The sequence below is a fragment of the Eublepharis macularius genome, chromosome 2, assembly GCF_028583425.1.
Source record: "Eublepharis macularius isolate TG4126 chromosome 2, MPM_Emac_v1.0, whole genome shotgun sequence".
In the NCBI taxonomy this organism is placed as follows: Eukaryota; Metazoa; Chordata; class Lepidosauria; order Squamata; family Eublepharidae; genus Eublepharis; species Eublepharis macularius.
In genome coordinates this window covers 124,808,265-124,834,009 of record NC_072791.1, presented here as the reverse complement: position 1 = coordinate 124,834,009, position 25,745 = coordinate 124,808,265, and the positions used below count along the sequence as shown (strand labels likewise).

Genomic DNA, 25,745 nt, shown 5'->3' with positions numbered 1-25,745 from the left:
TTATCTCAAACTAGTAAGATCTTGTTGGTGGTGACAAAATATCAATTATAGCGAACATAACTATAAGATACTAACAATGTAATTCTATTAGTTACTCTAGTAGGTTTAGACAGCAGTAACTGTACAGGCTTACACTTCCATTCCCATGCTCACGTATGCAGGCTACTTGAGCGTAACATTTGTAGCAAAGACACACAGAAGACTGCAGAGACTAATTCAGCACTCTGAAAAGTCGTAAGATGATTTTTAATATTCACTGAAGTGCCTTAATCCTAACCAAGCCCATCTCCAAGAAGAACGGAAAAACCTTTCAAAAGTTAAAGCACCTTTTAAAAACCAGAAGCAATAATGACCCAGATTTCTTAAAACCTAGCTGATCAACCATGCATGTCAGCCCAGTCAACACCCAACACCCTGTGCAGTTCTGTAATACTTCAAAATCAGAACGGTTAGTTGTGGTACAACAAACACAAACACACACAAGAGAAAAACTAGAAATTTTGTTTCCAAAAACGTATGCAACTATAAATTCGTATAAAATGTAGGGTACCACGTGTACATAAGCACCATAAATAAACAGCATCTCGCCATAGGTGTAGCGTGTGGGGGGGGGCATGGCGCCCCCAGGAGCGCCCCTTTGTGGCTGCCGCCTGCCCGCCCCTTTGGTCGCACTGCCAGGTGTCCCGACTGGCGAGGAAGGGGGTGGGGAGACGAAGCGGGCTGCCTCGCCGCTCGCCTTCCTGCCCCTTTGCCATCGCTAACGGGTGTCCTGTCAGGCGAGAAAGCAGGGAGGTAAGTGGGGAGGTGGGACGCCTCTCCGCTCGCCTTTCCACCTGGCTGCGCAAAAGGCAGTGGGGAGGCGAGCAGAGAAGCAGGCTGCCTCTCCCTTCCCAGCGCTGCCAAGTGCAAGCAGGGAGGTGGGCCGCCTCGCTGCTCGCCTTCCTGCCCCTTTGCTGGCGCTGCTGGGAACCCCAGTGGTGTGGAAGCCATTAGGGAGGTGAGCAGGGAAGCGGGCTGCCTTGCTGCTCGCCTTCCCGCCCCTTCACCGGCACTGCCGGGTGTCCCAAGAGGCGAGAAAGTGGGGAGGTAAGCGGGGAGGTGGGCCGCCTCTCCGCTCACCTTCCCACCCTTTCACCAGCACTGCCAGCTCCCCCCCCCCCCCCCGCGGCACGAAAAGTAGTGGGGAGGTGAGCAGGGAAGCGGGCTGCCTTGCGGTTTGCCTTGCCAGCGCTGCCAAGTGCCCCGACAGGCGGGGAATCGGGGAGGCAAGAGGGGAGGCGGGCCACCTTGCCGCTCGCCTTCCTGCCCTTTTCCTGGCGCTGCCAGGCGCCCCGGCGGCGTGGAAGCTGTTAGGGAGGTGAGCAGGGAAGCGGGCTGCCTCACTGCTCGCTTTCCTGCCCCTTCGCCGGTGCTGCCGGGTGTCCCAACAGGCAAGAAAGTGGGGAGGCAAGTGGGGAGGTGGTCCACCTTGCTGCTCGCCTTCCCGCCCTTTCGCCAGCACTGCCGGGCACCCCGGCGGCATGGAAGGTGGTGGGGAGGCAAGCAGGGAAGCGTGCTGCCTTGCCACTTGCCTTGCCAGAGCTGTCAGGTGCCCTGACAGGAGGGGAAGCAAGCAGGGAGGTGGGCCGCCTTGCTGCTCACCTTCCCGTTCTGTTGTTTGTGCTGCCGGGCACTGGTGGCGTGGAAGGCATTGGGGAGGTGAGCAGGGAAGTGGACTGCCTTGCTGCTCGCCTTCCCGCCCCTTTGCTGGTGCTGCTGGGTGCCCTGGCAGCGCAGAAAGCGGTGTGGAGGCGAGCGGGGAAGCAGGCTGCCTCTCCCCTTGCCTTGCCAGCACTTCCAGGTGCCCCGACAGGCGGGGAAGGGAGAGGCAAGAGAGAAGGTGGGCCGCCTCACTGCTCACTTTCCCACCCCTTTGCTGGCGCTACCGGGCACCCTGAAAGGCGGAGAAGCAGGGAGGCTAGAGGGAAGGTGGGCCGCCTTGCTGCTTGCCTTCCCGCCCCTTTGCCAGCGCTGCCGGGCGTCCCAACAGGCAGGGAAGTGGGGAGGCAAGAACGAAGGTGGGCCACCTCGCCACTCGCCTTCCCACCACTTTGCTGGCGCTGCCAGGTGCCCCGGCATGGAAGGTGGTGGGGAGGCAAGTGGGAAGACCAAGGTGGAGGGGGTGCGCATGCAATGATATCACTGAACTGACATCATTGGGGGGGGGGGCTGGAGCGCACGTGCATGCTTTGATCGCGCAGCGGGGGAGGAAAGCCACCTCCTGCGGCCGGGGGGGGGGGGGGAGGCTGTAGACCACGCTACGCCACTGCATCTCGCAGCTTCTTAAGAACCGGTAGACTAGCAGACTCCTTATATAGCAGGAGCTGTCACAGGCCCTCCTGATACCCGCTAAACGCCTCTGGAAGGAGCAGGGGCAGACAGCTGATCTCTCTAAAGCTCATGTTCAACCGCCAACAACCACCTTCTCGCCCTCCAGTTTCCGCCGCACACTGAAAATATAACTGGTGGAAGGGACGGAGGGGGGCGCCGCTTGGTGGCCCACTGAGTGACAAGCAGCCTCTTACCCTCCGTCGTGGTGGGCGGAAGGGCGGTGGTGCCAAACTCTTGTTGCCGAAACCAACCCCGCGAGAGGAACAGCTTGGGCAGCAGCAGCGAAACACACAGGATGAGGCAGGAGGCGGCTGCCACCTTCCAAAACGTTGCGTACGCCATGTTCAGCGGCTAGTCCACCACCGCTCAGTCGGAAATCAACCATTCTAGACGAAACGTCACATCCTCTTATTTCTCAAACAGTTTTTTTACAGTTTACGCTACAGTTCAGGAGAGAGTTACCACTGAGCATGCACGATGGTTGGGCGCATGCTCTTTGCTGTAGAGGAAGGCACAATACGAAATACGAAACTGAGAGGGAAGAGGGATGGGAGGTCTGAGAAGCGCCTAGCTGCGTTCAAGTGGAGGCAGAGGAAGGAGGACGGGTGCGGGGGAGGGCTAAAAGTAAAAGCGGGCATTGCCGTCGCTGTAGGGACGGCTCAATTCATTTTGCCTCTGTCATGTCCTCCTATGTAGCTTCTTTGCATTGCAAGAAGACTACGAAGGCTGTAAACTTTTTATTGATTTATTATTAATTTACTTCATTTATATTTTGCCTTTCTCCCCAGCGGGGACCCAGAGTGGGTTACAACATTCTCCCCTCGTTCATTTTATTCTCACAGCAGCCTGTGAGGTAGATTAGGTTGAGAGTGTGTGACTGATCCAGTCACCCAGCAAGCATCCATGGCAGAGCCGAGATTTGAAGCTGTGTCTCCTGATGCTAGTCCAACACTAACCACTACACATGACTCTCATTTGAAACAGGCGAGTTATACCCTGTAGATGCAGCAACTGAAGATGCTTCTTGCTTCTCTTGGGTACCATTTTGACCCTCACTGCTGATGTATATGGAGAAGCAGCAAGGTGAGAGGATAAACTTAGGTTACCTAACTGAGCTACCAGGGACAGGGTAAAAGCCGGAACGAGACGGAACAGGCCGGAACGGGCACTAAAGAAATGCCAGTGCCACAAAAACAGTGGGATGTGTTAGAGACACTCCAGAACAATATTTTAGAAATGAAAACTCTGGACTGGCACCCTTCAATTAACCCGTTCCATGCCAAAAAGCTTCCGGAACAGCACAAAACAGCCTGGAACGGGCACTAAAGAAATGCCAGTGCCACAAAAAAGAGGGGTGTGTGTTAGAGACACTCCAGAACAATATTTTAGAAATGAAAACTCTGGACTGCCCCGCTTTTATTAACCCATTCCATGCCAAAAAGTTCCCGGAACAGCACAAAACAGCCCGGAACGGGCACTAAAGAAACGCCAGTGCTACAAAAAACACTGGGATGTGTTAGAGACACTCCAGAACAATATTTTAGAAATGAAAACTCTGGACTGGCACCCTTCAATTAACCCTTTTTATGCCAATATGCTCATGGAACAGCACAAAACAGACTGCAGTTTTCTGCAGACTCGGGACTGAAAGCACACCAAGACCATGTTTTTCGCTTCCCTCCACCCCAACAATTATCTGTTGGTAGCCTGGGACTTAGCCTCAGGCGAAGAGGAGTTACCTGGCTGGATGCTCCAAGTAACAATAAAAAAATATGTCCTATTTTTTCAGTTATTTATTTGTTTATTTATTTGAAAAAAAAATTAAGAGATGTCCTATTAATATATATAATAAACCAAAAAAAGGAATCCACTTTAAGGGTTCCCTTCCTCCCTAAACCACACAATCCTCTGATATTACCCCTAAATCTGCTGGCACAAGCAGGAGTCAGCAACTGTAAGACTGGGGAGGCTGAGGATGGTGAAGCAGCAAATATCATACTCTAGAATGTAACAGATAAAGGGCTTCTAAGCAAGATCAGGTTTGCCATTATGGCCTCTAGGAGAAAATTTCCTATGGGATGGTGGTCTGGGGTACCACTTGTCTGCACACAACACACACACACGTCAGTGCCCAGGCAGCCAGGAGGGCCAATAAGGCTGGCTAGGCAAGAATCAGCCAGTGGTCTAGTGGTGCAGAAAAGCCTGGTGCTGCAGCTGCTGCCTATCCTCCTCACTTGGCTTGCCTTTGCCTCAGTTGCCCCATCAGTGATCCCTCTTGATCAGAGACACAGACGACCAATGATGAGGCAAGTGAGGCAAAGACGAGCCGAGGGAGACAGGCAGCAATAGTCCTTGGCTTCACTGTGGTGCTGCCTCCTGCTGCTGGCTTGTACTTGCATATTAGCCCATTATCTGTTGGATCTCCTCCAGATGAGGCAGTGTTGATGGAAGAGGGATGGGACCAATGGTGAAGAACCATTTTCCATGGCTTCTTTGGCAACCCTGTCCACCCCCATTGCCACGTCATAAAGATGATCCATTTCAGTCTGATTGTTGCCCTCATCATGGCAGACTGAGGGCGAAGCTACAAGTGATGAATGGCACTTGAACGGCAAGTGAATCTCTCCCTGTTCACTTGCGCTCCACTCAATCCACTTGCTGTTCAAGTGTCATTCGTCACTTGTAGCTTGGCCCTAAGATCATTTGTTGCCCTGATGAATGCCCTACACTGATCCTCTTATTTGGAAACTGCATCCTTGTTTGTTTTCCTGTACTTCTTAGTGCCGGAGGCGGGGCGGGGGGCGTCGGGGGGGAGCGGCGCAGCCGCGACCCCCGGGGGGGCCCCCCGGCCCGCCGGAGGCGGGGCGGGGGGCGTCGGGGGGGAGCGGCGCAGCCGCGACCCCCGGGGGGGGGGGCCCGGCCCGCCGGAGGCGGGGCGGGGGGCGTCGGGGGGGAGCGGCGCAGCCGCGACCCCCGGGGGGCCCAGCCCGCCGGAGGCGGGGCGGGGGGCGTCGGGGGGGAGCGGCGCAGCCGCGACCCCCGGGGGGGGCCCGGCCCGCCGGAGGCGGGGCGGGGGGCGTCGGGGGGGAGCGGCGCAGCCGCGACCCCCGGGGGGCCCGGCTGTCGTTGTCGTTGTCTTCGTCTTCGTCTTCGTCTTCGTCTTCGTCTTCGTCTTCGTCTTCGTCTTCGTCTTCGTCTTCGTCTTCGTCTTCGTCTTCGTCTTCGTCTTCGTCTTCGTCATGGGCATGGGCATGGGCATGGGCATGGGCATGGGCATGGGCATGGGCATGGGCATGGGCATGGGCATGGGCATGGGCATGGGGATTTTTGGCAACCTCTTCTACATGCAAAACTTTTTTGGTACAAAGTAGTAATGTTATAAAATGGTAAAAATTTCATAAAATTGTAATTTTACTAACAATCCAACTCAAAGAAGTTTATAGATAATTCAAACAGTATTGCTTCTATAATCATATTAGGCATAAATATTAAACATAACTTTTAAACATTAACTAAAAAGTATTAAATACTCAGTAGAGATGGGTTGAAGGTTTTATCTTAAATCCTGAGCAGCTTGAAACCTTCAAGTGAGAACTGAAAACACGTTTCTCTGTTTTAGAGAAACTGCTTTTCAGTACAAAATAAACAGGATGTATGTTTTTGTTGCACTCTCCCAACCAGGAGACAGACTCCTCCTAAGAGTTTAATGGCTTCTTTCATTAACAAACGCTAGTCGTTTTCATTACGTGAGGTATCAAAATATAAATGTTATTTAAATAAAACAGAAAAATAGAACAGATGAACACAACAAGAATTAAGTTTCCTAATATTTCTTAATGAAATCTAACTCAGTCAGATTAACGATGAAATGCATTCAAGTTACCGTAGCACACATTACAAGGGTAAGTTTCCTGCCTAGATCTTCATGAGATTTCTTTTGGCCAAAACCCTGATCTGCTATTTGGATTACCATTTTTATATATTATCTTATGCAGAAATCTAAGATCTTTTCATATGATAACAAAGATAAATATCAAACCAATCATAATTTAATTCTTTTTTACTGTTTCCAATCATGTGACATTCTACCTAGCTAAAAGTACCACTATGCCCAGCTGCAAGATAAGAGATATGGATAGTAAAAATGACAAGAAAAGTTACATGACCAGATCATCCTTGGTCTCTGCTAACAATTACAGAACATGTATCTGTTACTGTTCACTATTTTTAATTGGCTGTCAAAGATAAAGCACCAGTTATACACCATACTAGAAAAAGAACTACAGTGATGTTCATACAGCGTTATTTAGAATGCATATGTTTCACGAAGTATGTGTTCTAAACCATAATCAGCAGTCTACTGGTTTGAATCCCACTACTGACATGAGCTCAGTAGGTGGCCTTGGGTCAGCCACTCCTCTCAGACCCAGCTCCATTGTGGGGATAAGAATAACACTAACTTGTTCACTGCTCTGAGTGAGGCACTAATATGTGTAGAAGAGCGGTATATAAGCACAGTCATTATTATTATTTATATTTCCATGACACCATCCCTTGACCTGTGAAATTAAGTATTTTGATAAATATGAAAGTGATACAAAATATAAATGCATTGCATAATGTGTGAGTGTACATATACAAACTTTAAAAATTGTATTGGATAATACCACAAAGCATGATTGCTGAGAAAGCTGCTTTCACTGCTTTCAGTGTGGAGAGCTGCTTGTAGATCAAAACAACCTGACGAGCTGTCTTCATGCAGAGTACACTTGATTCTCTTGGCTTTCAATTCTGCTTTCGTTCAGCATGGGTAAATCAATGTGTCAGCAGTAAACATTTGTATCACTCCTCTCTGAATGACCTTTTAAATTTTAATGCCTATCGTGTCAAAGCAATTAAAATTAACAATACAGTTACTAAGCTGCTAAGATCAATTAATGGCTCTTAGGCTTTATCTATTGATCTAGTGACATCTTCAAAACCCACTGGTAACAGACTATACATACTTCTCTTCTATCCACAATATGTACACAGGGATTGATTACATATTCTTATCTTCTAAATTACGTATTTAAATGACTTATTCTTATCTCCTAAATTAATTAGTCAAACTCTTACATCAAGGATTGGTGGCAAGTTGTGGACAGACTATGCTTGGACAGAATGTACACTGAGAATAAATGGCATCAAACAAATTGGAAACTAAATAAATCACTTTTATTTAACAAATAAATTTCTTCTGAAGTCTCTTTAGAAATTAAACAATAGAAACAAACTATGTGGCATTCCTCAAATCCACGTGTAGGATGCTATGGAAGTGGTACTTAGAGGGAAATTAATCTCCGTTGCCTCCTGTCATGAAGAGCAAAAAGAAAACATTAGAAATGAAATGATATCTAGAATAAGAAAACTAGAAGATGAACACAAAAAAGGCCACCCAATCTATAAACTTGCTTGCATGAAAATTAGAGGAAAAAACCTCCTCACATTCTATACAAGCTATTAAAGGCACCCAGGAAAAACTCAAACTAATTCTGTAAAATTAGCCGATGTATTTGCTGAATACTACCAAACCATTTGTACATCAGACAATCCTGACACTAATCATATTTTAAATTATTTATCATCACAGGAAATTTGGAAAAAAACCTCACAAGAACATAAACAATATCTGGACCAACCAGTCACAACAGAAGATGTTACAGTCACTATCAAATCCTTGAAAAAAATAACAAAGCTTCAGACAGGGATGGATTCCCTGCCAATTTTTTACAAAAAAATACATTCACCTACTTTCGACTCCACTAACTGCCACATGCAACTCTGTTATGTTAGGTGGTAGCATCCCTCTATCTTGGTCAGAGGCTGAAATAGTAGTTACTCCAAAAAAGGACAACCATACTACAAATACTAAATCTTCTCAACCAATACCCTTACTGAATCAAGACCAAAAGATCTTTACAAGCATATTTGCCAAAACATTGTCTAAATTTAAATAACCAACTACATTCACCTTGTATTGTCGAAGGCTTTCACGGCTGGAGAACGATGGCTGTTGTGGGTTTTCCGGGCTGTATTGCCATGGTCTTGGCATTGTAGTTCCTGACGTTCCTGACATTCACCTTGACCAGACAATACACGTAACACTTTAACTATAATTAATTTCTGTGAAGCATACAAAACCCCTGCATTACTTCTGGCCTTTGATATAGAGAAGGCATTTGATTAAGTGGCAATACCATATCTAAAACTTTTACTTCAAAAAATGGGTTTTGGCGACCAATTCTAAAATGCCATTAATGCTGTATTGTCGAAGGCTTTCACGGCCGGAGAACGATGGCTGTTGTGGGTTTTCCGGGCTGTATTGCCGTGGTCTTGGCATTGTAGTTCCGGAGGTTCTTTTGCATATCAAAAGTACCAATCCATATGCAAAAGAACCTCCTCAGGATACAGTGAAGCCTCCCGCCATTAGCATTCCACACCCTGGGAAACTCTTATAGGATGACTCAGCTCAACCCCACCCCTCCTGAGTAGATACAAATGACCTACATCTTTTCCACACTGTGACACTGAGAGATCTCTGTCTTTTGGTGCTACACCTCTGAAGATGCCAGCCACAGCTGCTGGCGAAACGTCAGGAACTACAATGCCAAGACCACGGCAATACAGCCCGGAAAACCCACAACAGCCGCCATTAATGCTCTTTATCTTTCTCCAAAAGCTACAGTTAGGACTAACAATGTACATTCAATAGATATCCATATAGCAAGGGGAACTAGACAAGGCTGTCCCCTTTCCCCATTTCTGTTTGCCATAACTATAGACAGGGCCAATGCTAACATTAGACCAACTAGGCAGCCGCCTTGGGCACAGACCTCAAGAGGGGCATAGTTTTAAACAGATTACTTTCTTGAAAAAAATGCAACTGAGAAAACCTATTGAGCACCCCCTAAATGGTCCTGTCCACAGACATCAAGCAGCTCAAAAGCTCACCGTAACTTTTTTATTTATTTATTTATTTATTTGATGAATACCCTGCCCTCCTCACAGATGGGCTAAGGGTGGCTAACAACATTAAAAAATACATTAAAATCACAGAAACATAAAATCAGTCATATTTTTTTTAAATAATTAAAATAGTCCAGGAGCAGGCTATTTAAACAAATATTGGGAGTCCGTATACAGGCATGGCAGATGGCTGAGGGCAGCTCCGGAAGAAATGGTGGTCTTAGATGGAAGAAGAAGGACACTCGCTGGCACTCAACCAAAGGCCCAGCAGAACATCTCCATTTTACAAGCCCTGCAAAACTGTAACAGGTCCCACAGCGCCCAGATCTCCAGCGGGAGAGCATTCCACCAGGCCAGGGCCAGGGCAGAAAAAGCCCTCGCCCTGGTTGAGGCCAGATGGATGTCCTTTGGGCCAGGGACCACCAGGAGTTGCTTGTCTGCAGAGCACAACACCCTGCAGGGGATGTAATGGAAGAGGCGGTCCCGCAGGTATGGAGGTCCCAGTCCATGAAGGGCTTTAAATACCAAGGTTAACACCTTGAACCAGATCTGGAACTCCACTGGAAGCCAGTGCAGCTGGCACAGCACATGATGAATGTGCGCTTGGATGGGCGTTCCGGTAAGGATGCGTGCCGCTGCATTCTGGATCAGCTGTAACTTCTGGGTCAGACCCAAGGGCAGTCCAGGATAGAGTGAGTTGCAGTAGTCTAGCCTGGAGGTGACCGTTGCATGGATTACTGTGGCCAGGTCCTGTGGTGAAGGATAGGGCGCCAGTTGCCTGCCCTGTCGAAGATGAAAAAAGGCAGACCTGGCAACAGTCATGACCTGGGCCTCCATTGAAAGTGTAGCATCCAAGGTCACACCCAGACTCCTCACCATCAGGGAAGGTTTCAATTGTACCCCAATAACAGCTGGGAGCCGGTTCCCAGCTCGATTGCCCCATGATCCAGACACAGAACCTCTGTCTTCAGGGGATTCAATTTCAGGCGACTCTGATGTAACCATACCGTCACAGCCTCAAAACCCTTGACCAAGGAATCCAAAGCAAGATCGGACTGGCCATCTGTAATGATTCCAAGTAAATGTGTGCATGTATCTTTAAATGCTTGATGAGATAGGTGAAGAGTGGGGGGTGAAGGAGATGGATGAGTGAGTGATATGTGTCAGGCTATGGCATTCCAGACTTGATAGTCTGTTTCACTCCCTTCTGCAAGAAGACAAGGTCTTTTGATTTCAAAAGGTTTATTGTGAAAGACAGCATTCAAACCCAGATGTGCATATTCCAGGATTAGAGATCCTGGCCGAGCAAAGCGTTGCTAGGAATGAATCATAGAGCAAAGGTTGTTACATTTCACACTCCCGGAGCCCAGCCTCCCCCCCGAGTTCATACAGCAAAACTTCTCAGAGGTGCGCTGAGCTGGCCAAGGTCGAAACAGCAGATAAGACAGGATCCTTTCTCATGGAATCGGCTCCTTGCAGGTGTTGCCTGGAGGGAAAGAAGTCTAAACACTACACGATTAAATATGGCGTTACTTAGGTTAAAACAGTTTCTGACAATATTTTTTTTTTTTTTTGAAAATTTTTTATTGGGTTAGAATCCATTATTTCCACATTTACATTCAATTTTCCCCAATTTTTTCATCTCTAACCCCCTCCCTTTCCCCCCCCCTTTTTGTTGACTTCCAACAGCTTTCCAACCCTTTGTCCCCTTTCCCTTAATTTTATTAGCTTCCTCTATCTAAAACAAATATATATTCTCCATTATTCTAAGCAGTACATCCTTAACTATTTTTAACATTATATGCCCAAACTGTAAGCCTTTGTTTCTATCTTAGATAAACAATTTATCTCAATTTTTCAATTTCAGGTATTTCTATATATCATAAACCATATAGATCATACATTCGTTTATGTCAAACAATTTGACTTATTCTCTATATATATTACTCATTCTAACTTTTTATAATAGTTCTATATATCTCTCCTCACGTAGTCAATCAATTTGACCCATCTATATCTTCAGACATTCAGTTTGGTACAAATCTTGTCAGAAAAAAAAGAAAATATTGTTAGTTAATCGCTCCTTATATTTAGTCCTTATAATTAATTATTTTCTCTATGTTCTGTTTGTTAACCTATATATATCTATATATATGTCAATCTATTAATCTGACTGCTTATTAATTCACATTTATCTCTTCTCCCCCCGGTAAAGTCTCCCCCCTCTACTTCAATACTTCAGTAGTTCTCAAACTGCCACAGTTTTCCTCCCACCTCCCATTTCTTCTCCAGGTATTGTTTCAGCTTCTCCCAGTCTGTGTTGAACTGCCCTGAGTCCAGATCTCTCAATTTTCTTGTCATCTTGTCCATTTCAGCCATATACAGCAATTTGTAAGTCCAATCTTCAATAGTTGGCACTTCTTGTACTTTCCATTTTTGCGCATACAAAAGTCTAGCTGCTGCTGTCATATAAAATATCAACGTCCTGTGTTGGGCTGGAATTCCCTCCATTCCCAAGTTCAGTAGCAGGAGTTCTGGGTTCTTATTAATTTGAAATTGTAAAATTTCACTCATTTCTCTTATTATTTCCCCCCAGTACTGCCTGGCTACCTCACACGACCACCACATATGATAGAGGGAGCCCTCATGCTTCTTACATTTCCAGCATTTATTAGAAGTATTCAAATTCCCTAGCGCAATCTTCTTTGGTGTCATGTACCAACGATAGATCATTTTATGAATGTTCTCTTTGATATTAATACATGTCGTTGTCTTCATTGTAGTTTTCCACAAGTATTCCCATGCCTCCATTGTTATTTCTTTATTAAAGTTTATAGCCCATTTCACCATTTGTGTTTTAACTATCTCATCCTCGGTATACCACTTCAACAATACTTGGTATACCTTGGATATTCTTTTCTTATCTTCTTTAAGAAGGGTCTGCTCTAGTTCCGAATTCTCTATTCGTATACCTCCCTTTACAGAGTCCGAATTATATAAGTCTCTGATCTGTCTATACTGGAACCAATCGTAGTTAGGTGATAGTTCCTCTTGTGTCTTTATTCTAAGTTTGGATGCTTCAGTTTTAGTTATTTCTTTATACGTTAAACATTGTTGTTCATTATCAACAGCTCTCGGGTCTATCACCTCATATGGAACCACCCACAAAGGGGTTCCTTCTTGTAGATAAATTCTGTACTTCTTCCAGATTATGTATAGACTTCTCCGAACAAAGTGATGCAGGAACATCGAGTTGACCTTTACTTTGTCATGCCATAAATATGCGTGCCATCCAAATATTTTTTTATATCCCTCTAGGGCTAATAGTTTCTTGTTCTTTAATGTCATCCATTCTTTCAACCAAACTAGGCAGATTGCATCATGATAAAGTCTCAGATTGGGCAGTTGCATTCCGCCTCTTTCCTTTGCATCTTGTAAAACTTTCACTTTCACTCGAGGCTTCTTGCCTGCCCAAACAAAATCTGATATTTTCCTCTGCCATTTTTCAAATTGTTTGGAGTCTCTGATGATTGGTATTGTCTGTAGCAAAAACATTACTCTTGGTAACACATTCATCTTAACTGCTGCAATCCTACCCAACCATGACAAATTCAATCTATTCCATTTAATCAAGTCTCTCTCTATCTGAGTCCATAGTTTTTCATAATTGTTTTTGAATAGATCTATGTTCTTTGCAGTTAATTCGACTCCCAAATATTTCACTTTACTTGTTACTTCACAATCCGTTGTTTCCATTAACAATTGTTGTTTCTGCTTAGTCATATTTTTGCATAATATCTTTGACTTCTTTTTGTTAATGAAGAAACCTGCCAAGTCTCCAAACTCCTTGATCTTATCTATCACTCTTGGCATGTTCTCCAATGGGTCCTCTACAATTAACATTATGTCATCCGCAAATGCTCTGACCTTGTATGAATAGTCCTTTATTTTTATTCCACGAATTTCATCATCTTGACGTATTTGTATCATCAGAATCTCCAATACTAAAATGAACAACAATGGAGATAACGGGCAACCTTGTCTTGTTCCTTTACTTATCGTCAATTTCTTGGTCAATTCATCATTCACCACAATTGCTGCAGTCTGGTCTCTATAAATTTCCTTAATTGCTCTGATGAATCTTTCTCCCAATTGTAGCTTTTCCATAGTGGCAAACATAAAGTCCCAGTTTAAATTGTCAAACGCTTTTTCAGCGTCAACAAAGAAGAAACCAACCTCTTTGTCACAACGCTTGTCATAATATTCAATAGCATTGATCACTGTCCTTAAGTTGTCTCTTATTTGTCTGTCTGGCAAAAAGCCTGCTTGTTCCTCCTCTATGACTTCCGAGAGCCACCCCTTCAATCTCTCCGCCAATATCTTCGCAAAAATTTTGTAGTCATTGTTGAGTAGCGATATAGGTCTATAATTTTTCACATTAGTCAGGTCTTGGCCCTCTTTTGGGATCAATGATATATTCGCTTCACTCCAAGTTTCTGGAATCCTTTGATCCCTTAAAACCCCATTCATCACCTCTTTTAGGAATGGTGCCAGTTCATTAGCCATTGTCTTATAGAATTTAGCCGTAAGTCCATCTGGCCCTGGCGCCTTTCCTAGATTTGCAGATTGTATTGCCTTACTTATTTCCTCGTCAGTTACTTCACTATTCAACTTATTTCTCCAAGCTTCCGAGATTTCTGGAAGTTTGGTTTTCTCCAAATATGACGCTATTGATTCTTTGTTTACTTCTTTTTTATTATACAGCTTAGCGTAAAATTTATAAAAGGCTCTACTAATGGTAGCCTGCTCCAAATACGTTTTGTTATCTTCGCAAATTTTATTTATTATCTTCTTTTCCCTTTTCTTCTTCAATTGCCATGCCAGGTACTTCCCAGGTTTATTAGCACCCTCAAACGCTTTTTGATTCAGTCTTTTGAGATTCCACTCCAATTCTTTATTGCTCATTGCTGTTAGCTGTTCTTGAAGTATTTTAATTTCCTGGTATACCTTCTTTTTCCCTGGTCTCTTTTTTAGCTGTGTTTCTTTGGCTTTTATTTTCTCCTCAATCTCTTGTCTTTTCTCCTCTTTCTTCTTTCTTGCTCTACCATTTAAGTCCATTAGTATGCCCCTTACAACCGCCTTGTAAGCATCCCAAACTTTATTGGTTGGTACTTCTTTATTCACGTTGTATTGTATAAAAAACTTTGTCTCTCTTCTCAGTATTTCCATATTCTCTCTTTCCTGTAACAAGTCCTCATTTATTCTCCATGCTTTCCTTTTTCTCTTTTTTCCAAATTTCCACATAATTGGGTTGTGATCTGAGCCTACCATAGGCATTATTTCTACCTCCTTAGTCCATAATGCTAAGTCTTTTGAGGCCCAGATCATATCAATTCTTGATAATGTAGAATGCCTTGCAGAATAAAAAGTAAACTGTCTGCTTTTAGGATATTCTCTCCTCCATACATCTTCAAGAGTCTCTTGTTGAATCAACTCAAAAAAAAGCTTTGGTAATAGTCCTCTTTTCTTTTGTGCCGTTGTAGTCTTTTTGTCTAGTTCCAAGTCTGTCACTCCATTGAAGTCTCCAGCAAGAATTATCTGGTCGTATGCAAGATCGTCTAAATGCTTCCTTAAATCCTCAAAGAAGCTTTCTTTTGCACCGTTAGGTGCATAAAGTCCGACTACCAACACTCTCTTTAAATTCCAAATACATTCCACTGCTACAAATCTAGCTTCCACATCTCTCATAACAAATTTTGGCTGTAGCTCCTCTTTTATGTACAACACCACTCCTCTTTTTTTCTTGTTGGAGGCCGCTACATATTCTTTGCCCAATTTTCCAGATTTTAAATATTTTACATCCTGCTTTCTGATATGGGTCTCTTGCAAACAAACAATGTCACATTTTTGTTTTAGTAGCCAGTGAAAAGTATTTTTCCTCTTATTCGGTGAGTTTAGTCCATTTACATTCCAAGATAATACTTTACACTCCATACTCATGATCTTGTTGGTAAGTCTTTTTCATTGTCCTTAATAAATCGCTCCATCTCTCGCTCAGATCTGATGCGTTTTTTGGCCCCTCCAAACTCAAAGGACACTCCTTCCGGTAACTCCCATCTGTACCTGATTTTCATGTCCTTCAAAATCTGAATTAGCACTTTATATTTTTTCCGGTCCAGTAACACTGATCTGGGCAGTTCCTTCATTATAATAATCGTCTTGCCATCAATCTCCAATGGATCTTGAAACTGTTTTGTCACAATCCTCTCTTTCATATTTCGTGTTGTAAACTGCACAATCACATCTCTTGGTAGTTTCCTCTGGGTTGCTATTCTCGAATTCACACGGTATGCCACATCTAGGATAGCCACAACTTCCTCCTCCTCCTTCCCCAGGTACTCAGCCAACACCTCAGTCATCTGTTCTTGCGCTGACTTTCCTTCCACTTCTGGCAAGCCACGAAAACGTAGCTGCTTCTCCATATGTTTAGTTTCTGCAACTGACATTCTCCCCTTCACCAATCTCATCTCTGTTTGTTGCGTGTCTGCTAAATTCTCCATCGCGTCTTCTACTGTTTTAACTCTCTGCTGCGTTCCTTGTAATTCACTTCGTATTGTTTCCATACCTTTTTTCACTTCTGACAGCTCCGATTTTACTGTCTGTGTAACCTCTTTAACCTCTTTTATCAGCTCCAATTTCGTGTCCTTAAGTTCTTTAATCATATCTAAAAGTTTTTTGTCCAGGTTTTTATCCAGGTTTTCTATTGCCGATTGCCACTCTTTTTTTGACATCGTGGGGCTTGCTTTAGCTCGCTCCCACGAATCCGCTCTCTTCCTTAACTCCGTGGCGTAAAATTTAACGTTTTTCTATTTTAAATGTCCCGGTCTTCTTATAGAAATTAAGTTTTAAAGAGTCCAAAATGTCGGGCGTCTTTTCTCTATGGTTTCTCTATGATTTTGTAATCCAAGATGGCCTACTTCCTCTTCCGCTGAAGCCGCGACCCTTCCCCTTTCAAAAATGGCGATTCCCTACTTCCTGCCCTCCAGCAAGGGCCGCTTCTCTCCAGCCACTCTATTGTTATTACGCACTTCCTGTCTCCCGTCTTCCCACAGCAGATCTCGCGATGGTGTCTTTTTCTCACAGCTCCAAAGCCACAGGTATTCAAAACAATAGTCCCATTTCTTTAATAACTTCTTTAAACTTAGTCTCTTTTTAAATTCGATTCCTGCCGAGTCTTCCCCTCCTTTTCACTAGTCTGTTGCAGTTTAAAAATCTACTTTTTTTCCTCTCTGTTTTTATCAATCTGTCCCGTCTCAGAAGATAATGATCTTTACCTTCTCTTCACTTTTCTCGGGTTGTAATCGCTGTTTCGATTTTAAGTTCTCCTCTCAGCTTCTTCCCCCAATCGATGCTTGGGTATGTAGGTCTTATGCCAGCCGAATTGGCCCCAAAACTGCCGCAGAGATTATAGCCGACCCGTCGCAAGGTGGGACCTCAAGGATCGGGGGGAGACTCGCTGTGTAGAGCCCCCCCTCGTCCGAGATCTAGCTCACCCTAGGGTCTTGAGCGTTCTTTGCCTGCTCCCCGCCTGAGAGCAGTCGGCCGCGGGCTATTTTCACCACGCCGGCCGGTTAAAACGGCAGTCCGGTCAGCTCCGCAAGTGGAGCTGCGTTAGACCTCCATGGATCCCAAACAGGAAGTCCAGTTTCTGACAATATGATTGGTTGAGGACTGAGAGGGTGGGTGGAGTGAATGCAGTTTGAGACTGAGAGTAGAGAGAAAATTTTTAGTCAGAAGAAAGCAGGCTAGCTGTGTGCTGCCTGAATATGTTGAAGTGTTTATGAGAGAAATATAACCTGTGTGGAACCTGAACTGAGCATGTTTGTGAAAGGACACTCAGTCAGGGAAAGAGAGGCCAGCTGTGTGAATGAGAGTACATGAAGTAACTTTAAGAACCGAGAACTACGTTTATGAAACCGATACGCTTCTCGAATAAATAAAAGCTTATTTTTGTTTTGCTATATCCCAGTGTAGCTGTCATTGCTATATCCCATTCCTATCTTCAGGGCCACATAGAACCACGAAGGAGCCTGACGCTTAGGAACGTTACCAAAGGGAAAATTTAAATAAAATATCTTGGAATAAAATATTCCGGGAGGCAGCAGACTACCCAGAGGGTTAAGGGATAGATTAAAAGAAAAATCTACCCTAAAGAAAGTAAAGGTCATAACACCATCCATCAGCAGATAGGGCTGAGTGTCATCCGCATACCAGTGACAACCTAGCCCAAAGCTGCGGGCTAACGGGGCAAGGGGGCACATATAGATGTTAAATAGCATCGGGGAAAGAATCGCCCCCTGAGGGATGCCACATACCAAAGAATGGTAAGCAGACATCTGTTCCCTGAGTGCCACCCTCTGTCCTAGATTGTGAAGGAAGGAGTTCAGCCATTGCAGGGCTGTTCCACGAATCCCCACATCGGCAAGGCAATGGGTCAGAAGATTATGATTGACCATGTCAAATGCTGCTGTAAGATCTAAAAGTATCAGCAGTGCCGACCCACTCCGGTCCAGGTGTCGCCGCAGATCATCTGTGAGGGCAACCAGAGCCGTCTCTGTACCATGGCCAGGCCTGAAGCTGGACTGGAATGGATCCAGGATAGAGGCATCACCCAGGTATACCTGCAGCTGTTCTGCTACCGCCCTCTCAATTACTCAAAGTTATCTCAGAAGTCTCAGTCAACTTGAGAGGAACAATCCTTAGTGAAACTACTCCTTTTTAGCTCTCCAGAGAGCCAGCTGAAAAGAAGAAAGCAAACAAATTAAGTAACTGCAGACAAAAGTATCTCCTTTTCAAGTACAACACAATTCTCTCTCTCATTGTCTCACAGCAAACATGAGAAGGGGGTGGGAGTAGAAGACACTCTGGTGTGCCAGCTAGGAAAAAGGTGGGGAAATAGCTTCCAATGCTAGAAAAATCAACTTTTCAGCAACTTGAGGAAGCCAAGCAAGACGTGAGAAGGAAAACAAAAGGGAAAAGGTGGGAAACTGCCTCCAGAGCTAAGAAAAACCCCCACTTCTTAGAGCAAACTGTATCCCAGCAACACCAAGAGAAGAGGCAGAGTGGAAAACACTAAAATCTTCACAGCCATTCTGCTGTGTCTGGAAAGAAATGGGCAGAAAGTCAGCTTCATGGCTGCAATAAAAGGGAGGAAAGTAGGGAAATTCTGCTGTAGCAATGCGCAGAGCATACTTGCTGCAGAGGAACAAGTGCAGGGAAAAATACCTCTGCACTAGAACCTACAACTATATAGCCAAGCTTTTAAGGTTTCCTCAAAATCTGAAAATCCTTTAAAGAGTTATGATGACCTCGTCCAATCCTTAAGGCCACTTTTGGTAGGTGCTCGAGAGGGAAAACTGGTCAAGACCAATTTGTCATCTAAACCTTGGTTTGATCAAAGCTGTATTTGTGCTAAAAATGCTTTAATCTATGCCTATAAGCTAGCACTGAGAGCTGATGAAAAGACCAGACAAGATGCATATCGTTCTCTTTCATTTTTAAAAAAGAAGTATAAATCACTGGTTGCCCGCTGTAAGAAAGAACATACCAGAAAACTGTGGGCCAATATAACTGAAGCAGCTACGAGCAAAAACTCAGTGGTGTTCTGGAAACTAGTGTCAAACCGCGCCTCCACAGCCGCCTCCCCCTTGGCTTCCGCTATCCCCCCAGATAAATGAACTTCTTTTTTCCAAAAAATGTATGATGATCCTATTCAACCCCCTCCTGCCCTAACAACAGAAAATCTGGCCAAATGCCCCCCAGTTCATGCCGAAGAGGTAAAAGCTTATATTAGCCAGTTAAAGAATGCAAAAGCCCCTGGGCTTGATGGAATATCTCCAGAATTACTAAAAACAAATAAGGACTGGTGGGAAACTTTCCTAGCCTCCCTATTTACTTATATTGATGAAACCGGCTACATCCCCAATGATTGGGGAATGGCTATAGTAGTCCCCTTCCATAAGAAGGGAAAGAAGGAGGATCCATCCAATTATAGACCAATCAGCTTACTAAGCATTGTAAGCAAGTTGTCTACAAAACATCTGCTGAAGAAATTTTTAGACTGGCTAGAACAGGGGGATATAATTGCTGATGAGCAAGCTGGGTTTAGAGCTGGCAGGTCAACAATAGATCACTGCCTAGTAATGCAACACCTTGTAGAGAAATACGCTACAGGAGACCAAGCATCACTTTACCTGGCATTTGTTGATTTAAAAGCAGCTTTTGACACAGTCTCTAGAAATAGACTTTGGAGGAAACTGCAGGCCTCCTCTATTGATAGGCGACTGCTGTCCGTTTTGGGGGCTATGCACAAGCAAACTGCCCTGAGTAAGGTGCAGCCGAATTGGGCATTCGACTGACCCCATTCAAACTTACAGGCAGGTGTGCCTTCTAGCCCCCTTTCTGTTTATCTTCTACATCAACAATTTGGTAAACCTTTTGAATGACCCTGGATTGCATCCTCCCAAATTAGCAAATAGGCACATTCACGTACTGCTCTATGCAGATGATGCTGTATTACTTTCTAGGACCCCCATAGTGCTGAAACGAGCCCTAAAAAAATTCTCCCAATCCTGTGATACTGAACACCTTCTAACTAATTACCAAAAAACTAAGATCCTGGCTTTCGGTAAAAATCCAAAGATCAGACGATGGGAGCTTCAGGGGCATCAGTTAGAACAACTTACAAGCTTCAAATATTTGGGTGTAGTTTTGCAAGCCTCAGGTACTAAAACAACACATAGCAGCTTCATTGCTGATGTGGGAGAAAAAACAGCACACGGTATACTGAAATTCTATCGATCACAAGGGGGGCAGTATGTACCGGCTGCACTCAGTTTGTTTAAAGCCAAACCATTGGCCCAATTAGTATACGGATCATTCTTGAGGCTGCCATCCTCCTCTTTCTCTCAACTTGAGAGAGTGCACTCCAAATTCCTTAGAGCTCTATTACAAGTGCCCAAATGCATGCCTAACTCATGGGTTAGACTGGAAACAGGAATGTTAAGGGTAGAGGCCAGAATCACCATCCTTTCAATTTTCAAATGGCTGTCAGGACGTCTAAACCCGCAAGGTCTGCTCCCTCTGTTATTCCAAGACAATCTAATTGGCAAAAGGCGACTCTGAAATCCCTGGGAAAATTGGGTCTTTCCCCTCAAAGTTTGCTAGTCATGGGGTTAGACCGAGCAAAATCACTCATTAAGCAGAGAGTGACAGACATTGAAAGACAAACATTTTCTTAGAGCACCAGGTTTTATTTCTTCAGATACTACTAAATATATTGCCGCTCCTGCAGCCTATTTTTACTTTCTTGAATCCAGTAACTCCAGAAGGGCATTTGCTTTAGCTAGAAGTTCAACTCTACCCTCTGCCGTTCTGGAAGGAAAGTTTAAAGCTGTCCATTACTCTCTTAGGCTTTGCTCCTATCCCCTAAGAGAAATTGACTCAATGGAGCACATCTTCTTCAACTGCCCAAGTCATAGTAAAATTAGAGCGGAAACCATCAGTCCATTAGTAGAAAGATTCCCTGGGAGTTCAAATAAAATCAAACTTGATTATCTTTTGTCTGATCGGAATCACCAGACACCATGTCAAGTAGCAAGATTCTGTGCCCAGGTCTACAAGCAATGCAAATCACATAAGGCAGCTTAAACAACTAATTTATGATGATCTTATTTTTTTACTCTTATATTTATTCATCGTTCTTCCCCGGTATCCAGTCTCAACTGCTTTTAAACTGATTTGCAAATGGTTTTACATGTACTGGTCGCAGACTGTAATAATAAACTTGACTTGACTACCTCTGCACTAAGAACAGCAGAAATACCTGAACCTACTTCATGGGGTGAATTATCCTAGCTACCACCAGAAGAAGCTGAGAAATGGAGAAAAGCGGAGGGTGTGGTGTCGGTGTTGAAGAGAATGATAGCACTTTGAAAGAGCTCCGTCTCTCCCATGCCTGAAATTTAAAATTCATGTTGAAAAGGTAAAGTAAAAATATTTACCCTTCCAACGTAAAGATACGCTAAGAGATCCGAAAGGCAGATTCATATTTATTAAAGGCACTATAGAAAACCAAACTTACACATTTGGCTCAATTTATGCCCCAAACCAAGACAGCCTAATGAAATTCTAAAACAAAGTTCATTAAAATACACATGTATCACTTAGTATAACTTGCTCTAAACCATATTTTCATGACAAACCCACAGAAACAGCAGCAACATAATCTAAGAGTATAATGGAGAGCAACTCACTAGGTTGGAGGCAAGTTCTGACGACAACAGGGCCAACAACAAAGATTCTCAGGTCAAACTCCATGGTCAAGTAACAGATTCCAAAATCAAAGACTGTGACCCACCAAGGCTCAGGCAGCCAGAACCGAAGAGCTCACCAACAGCCAAGTTCAGAATACCACAATTGTGACTACCTAATCCCATGCTAGCTGCGGCCTTATAAAGGGAGTTTCTCCTACAGGTGAGGCTGGGTTCATTAAGCTTCTTTCTCCAAGCTGGCTCATCTCTGCTACTCAGGAGGAGTAGATCAGATCCTGTACTGGCTCTCCTGACATTTCCTCAGCAGGGGGAAGGCCGTGGGCTGCCAGGCATGCGCTCCTGTGCTTGGTCCATGCCTCTGCCCTTACCCTCAGCCTTCGCTGCTCCTGGGGTTCTTTGGGAGACAGTGGCAGGTCTGGCAGCAGGCAGGTCCATGCTAAGGCCGCCTGGCTTGATGACACTGTGGTTGCCAACCCTCCTGGAGATCCCCACAAATTACAACTGATCTCCAAATGACAGGTTTTAACATTCTCTGAAACATGGAGGCTTCTTAGGCTGGCCTATGTGGAATTATACCCCACATAGGTACTACCTGACAATTGATGCCAACCCACCTAGAGAACTCCGAGAGTTACAAATTACACCCCACTGAGGACCCTCCATATTATGATTGCCGTACCTGGAGATCTCCTTCCAGCTCCAGGAGGGTTGGCAACCACAAAGACGAAGACGAAGACGAAGACGAAGACAAAGACAAAGACAGCCAGGCCCCCGGGGGTCGCGGCTGCGCCGCTCCCCCCGACGCCCCCCGCCCTGCCTCCGGCGGGCCGGGGGGCCCCCCCCGCCCGCCATGATGAGGGCAACAATCAGACTGAAATGGATCAGTGGCAACGGGGGTGGACAGGGTTGCCAAAGAAGCCATGGAAAATGGTTCTTCACCATTGGTCCCATCCCTCTTCCATCAACACTGCCTCATCTGGAGGAGATCCAACAGATAATGGGCTAATATCCAAGTACAAGCCAGCAGCAGGAGGCAGCACCACAGTGAAGCCAAGGACTATTGCTTCCTGTCTCCCTCGGCTCGTCTTTGCCTCACTTGCCTCATCATTGGTCATCTGTGGCCGGTGTCTCTGATCAAGAGGGATCACTGATGGGGCAACTGAGGCAAAGGCAAGCCAAGTGAGGAGGATAGGCAGCAGCTGCAGCACCAGGCTTTTCTGCACCACTAGACCACTGGCTGATTCTTGCCTAGCCAGCCTTATTGGCCCTCCTGGCTGCCTGGGCACTGACGTGTGTGTGTGTTGTGTGCAGACAAGTGGTACCCCAGACCACCATCCTATAGGAAATTTTCTCCTAGAGGCCATAATGGCAAACCTGATCTTGCTTAGAAGCCCTTTATCTGTTACATTCTAGAGTATGATATTTTCTGCTTCACCATCCTCAGCCTCCCCAGTCTTACAGTTGCTGACTCCTGCTTGTGCCAGCAGATTTAGGGGTAATATCAGAGGATGGTGTGGTTTAGGAAGGAAAGGAACCTCGGTGGCATATAATGTCATAGAGTCCTCCCTCCAAAGCAGCTATTCCAGGGGAGTTGATCTCTCTTATCTGGAGATCAGCTGTAATTCCAGGAGAACTCCAAGCTCTATCTGGAGGTTGCAACCTTACCCAGTCTCCTTCTCTTCAAATCAGCTCTGCTGTCCCCTCCTGTATGCTTGAACCGTCTCTCCAAGCACCTGCTGACACTTTAGTCAAAACCCTCTTCAAATACCAATACTTCATGCAGCTTTCCAACCAAGCTGTCACGAATTTTTGCATCACTGATTTTGTTCACATTAATCCACTGTTCACTGTACAAACACACACACCCTTCGCATCATTTTTGCACTCACCTTCATTTTGACCCTCTAACTGAATTGGTCTATGGGAAGCAATCCTTAAAGTGGATTCCTTTTTTTGGTTTATTATATATATTAATCGGAAATCTCTTAATTTTTTTTCAAATAAATAAACAAATAAATAACTGAAAAAATTGGACATTTTTTTGATTGTTACTTGGAGCATCCAGCCAGGTAACTCCTCTTCGCCTGAGGCTAAGTCCCAGGCTACCAACAGATAATTGTTGGGGCGGAGGGAAGCGAAAAACACGGTCTGGGTGTGCTTTCAGTCCCGAGTCTGCAGAAAACTGCAGTCTGTTTTGTGCTGTTCCATGAGCATATTGGCATAGAAAGGGTTAATAAAAGTGGGCCAGTCCAGAGTTTTCATTTCTAAAATATTGTTCTGGAGTGTCTCTAACACATACCACTGTTTTTTGTGGCACTGGCATTTCTTTAGTGCCCGTTCCGGGCTGTTTTGTGTTGTTCCGGGAGCTTTTTGGCATGGAACGGGTTAATAAAAGCGGGGCAGTCCAGAGTTTTCATTTCTAAAATATTGTTCTGGAGTGTGTCTAACACTTCCCACTGTTTTTTGTAGCACTGGCCTTTCTTTAGTGCCCATTCCGGGCTGTTTTGTGCTGTTCCGGGAACTTTTTGGTATGGAACGGGTTAATAAAAGCGGGGCAGTCCAGAGTTTTCATTTCTAAAATATTGTTCTGGAGTGTCTCTAACACATCCCCCTCTTTTTTGTGGCACTGGCATTTCTTTAGTGCCCGTTCCGGCCTGTTCCGTCTCGTTCCGGCTTTTACCCTGTCCCAAGCTACCAGTGTTTCAGAGATGAAAACAGGAACATTCATGTAGTTGTAACAATCTGTGATGGTTTGAACACTTAGAAGTGTTCCCTGAATTTGCTCTCCAACTACTGTATTTACCCAAATGAAAGGCTGGGTTTGTTTGCTTCCCCAGGTACACCATAAAAAAGGGAAACATCTTGCATTCACATACAAGTTACAGTTATATCTAGTAATATTTTCTGTGTATACCAAGGGTGAGGAAGATCTTACATTCAGGGTTATCTTCCTTTTGAGTAAATATGTTGATATACATTGCTGAAGGCTATACCTGTGCCCACAGTGTGGAACCTCCATTTGCCTTGCAGTACCCATTTTCTGATGATTCCCCTGCCTGAAAGCATCATTGCTTCTAATTGTTCAAGGGTAGCCTCATTAGGCACCCGAGTCCAATTGCAACTTGTACATGACAAAAAGAGGAAATAAGTGGAAACACTCATGACCATTACTGGAATCTAAAGCTTTTGTATGTAATCCTGACCCAGGAGAAAAACCATAAGCAGAACTTCAGAAACGATTTCCTGTGTCCTCCTTCAGAATAGAACTGTTTCATTATCTCAAACATGACTGAATTCTGATTCTTACGGAATTTTCTTACCAGTTTCAGCTGTAGATGTACTTCATGAAATCAAAGATACCATATTTACTCAAATACAAGATTTTTAAAAAAAACCTTAGGAGGATTTTAAAAGGGGAGGTCATCTTAAACTCAGATAGAAATTTATCACACACACACTCCTTTCTATGATGGGCAGTGTCAGCAGAGGCAACTGCTATTTCGCAATCTAGCTGGCCCAGGGACACTCTTGCCCTTTTGCCACACTTGCAGAGAGAGGCAAGAGGGCATGCAGCTTGGTCTCACAAGATGCATTTCCTTCATGCATTTTCATTTGGCCACAAAAGATAAAGAAGAGAAAGGCCAGCCTCTCCATCAGTTGGAGAGGGTGCTGGAAGTAGCCCTGTGACAAAGTGGCAGGGTGCACTTCCTTCCATGCTTTCTGGTTTTCACTTTTTTTTGCATAAAAGGAAAAGGAGGCTAAGAGAAAGATCATGAAAAAAGAATTGGTTTGGGTAATTTACAAGCCCTGTAAGCTGGTTAGAAAGAGGACCACTAGCAATCTTAATTTCTGTTCTTTGTATTGCCCAGAAGAAAGAACAGTACGTTTACAAGAATGCCTGTGTTAGATCTGAATTAAAGGAAACTTGTGTAAAATTATGAAACACAAGAGTAATTAACGATGGTTCTTTATGATGATACTCATATGAGAAGAATGGACAGAAAGGATTACTTTTCCATAGAGAAACTCCACTTA

At 44.6% G+C, this 25,745-nt stretch overlaps 1 protein-coding gene across 2 annotated transcripts in view; it reads right to left on the bottom strand.

Annotated features, from left to right (window-relative positions):
* The window catches only part of RIC3 (RIC3 acetylcholine receptor chaperone), a 36,136-nt gene extending 33,407 nt beyond the window's left edge, over positions 1–2,729 (bottom strand). For both annotated transcript variants that reach the window (XM_054971477.1, XM_054971478.1), the window contains exon 1: positions 2,565–2,729. In XM_054971477.1, the coding sequence (XP_054827452.1) occupies positions 2,565–2,712 (148 nt within the window). In that variant the 5' untranslated portion in view covers positions 2,713–2,729. The remainder of the gene's footprint in view (positions 1–2,564) is intronic.
* Positions 2,730–25,745: the final 23,016 nt, after the last annotated feature.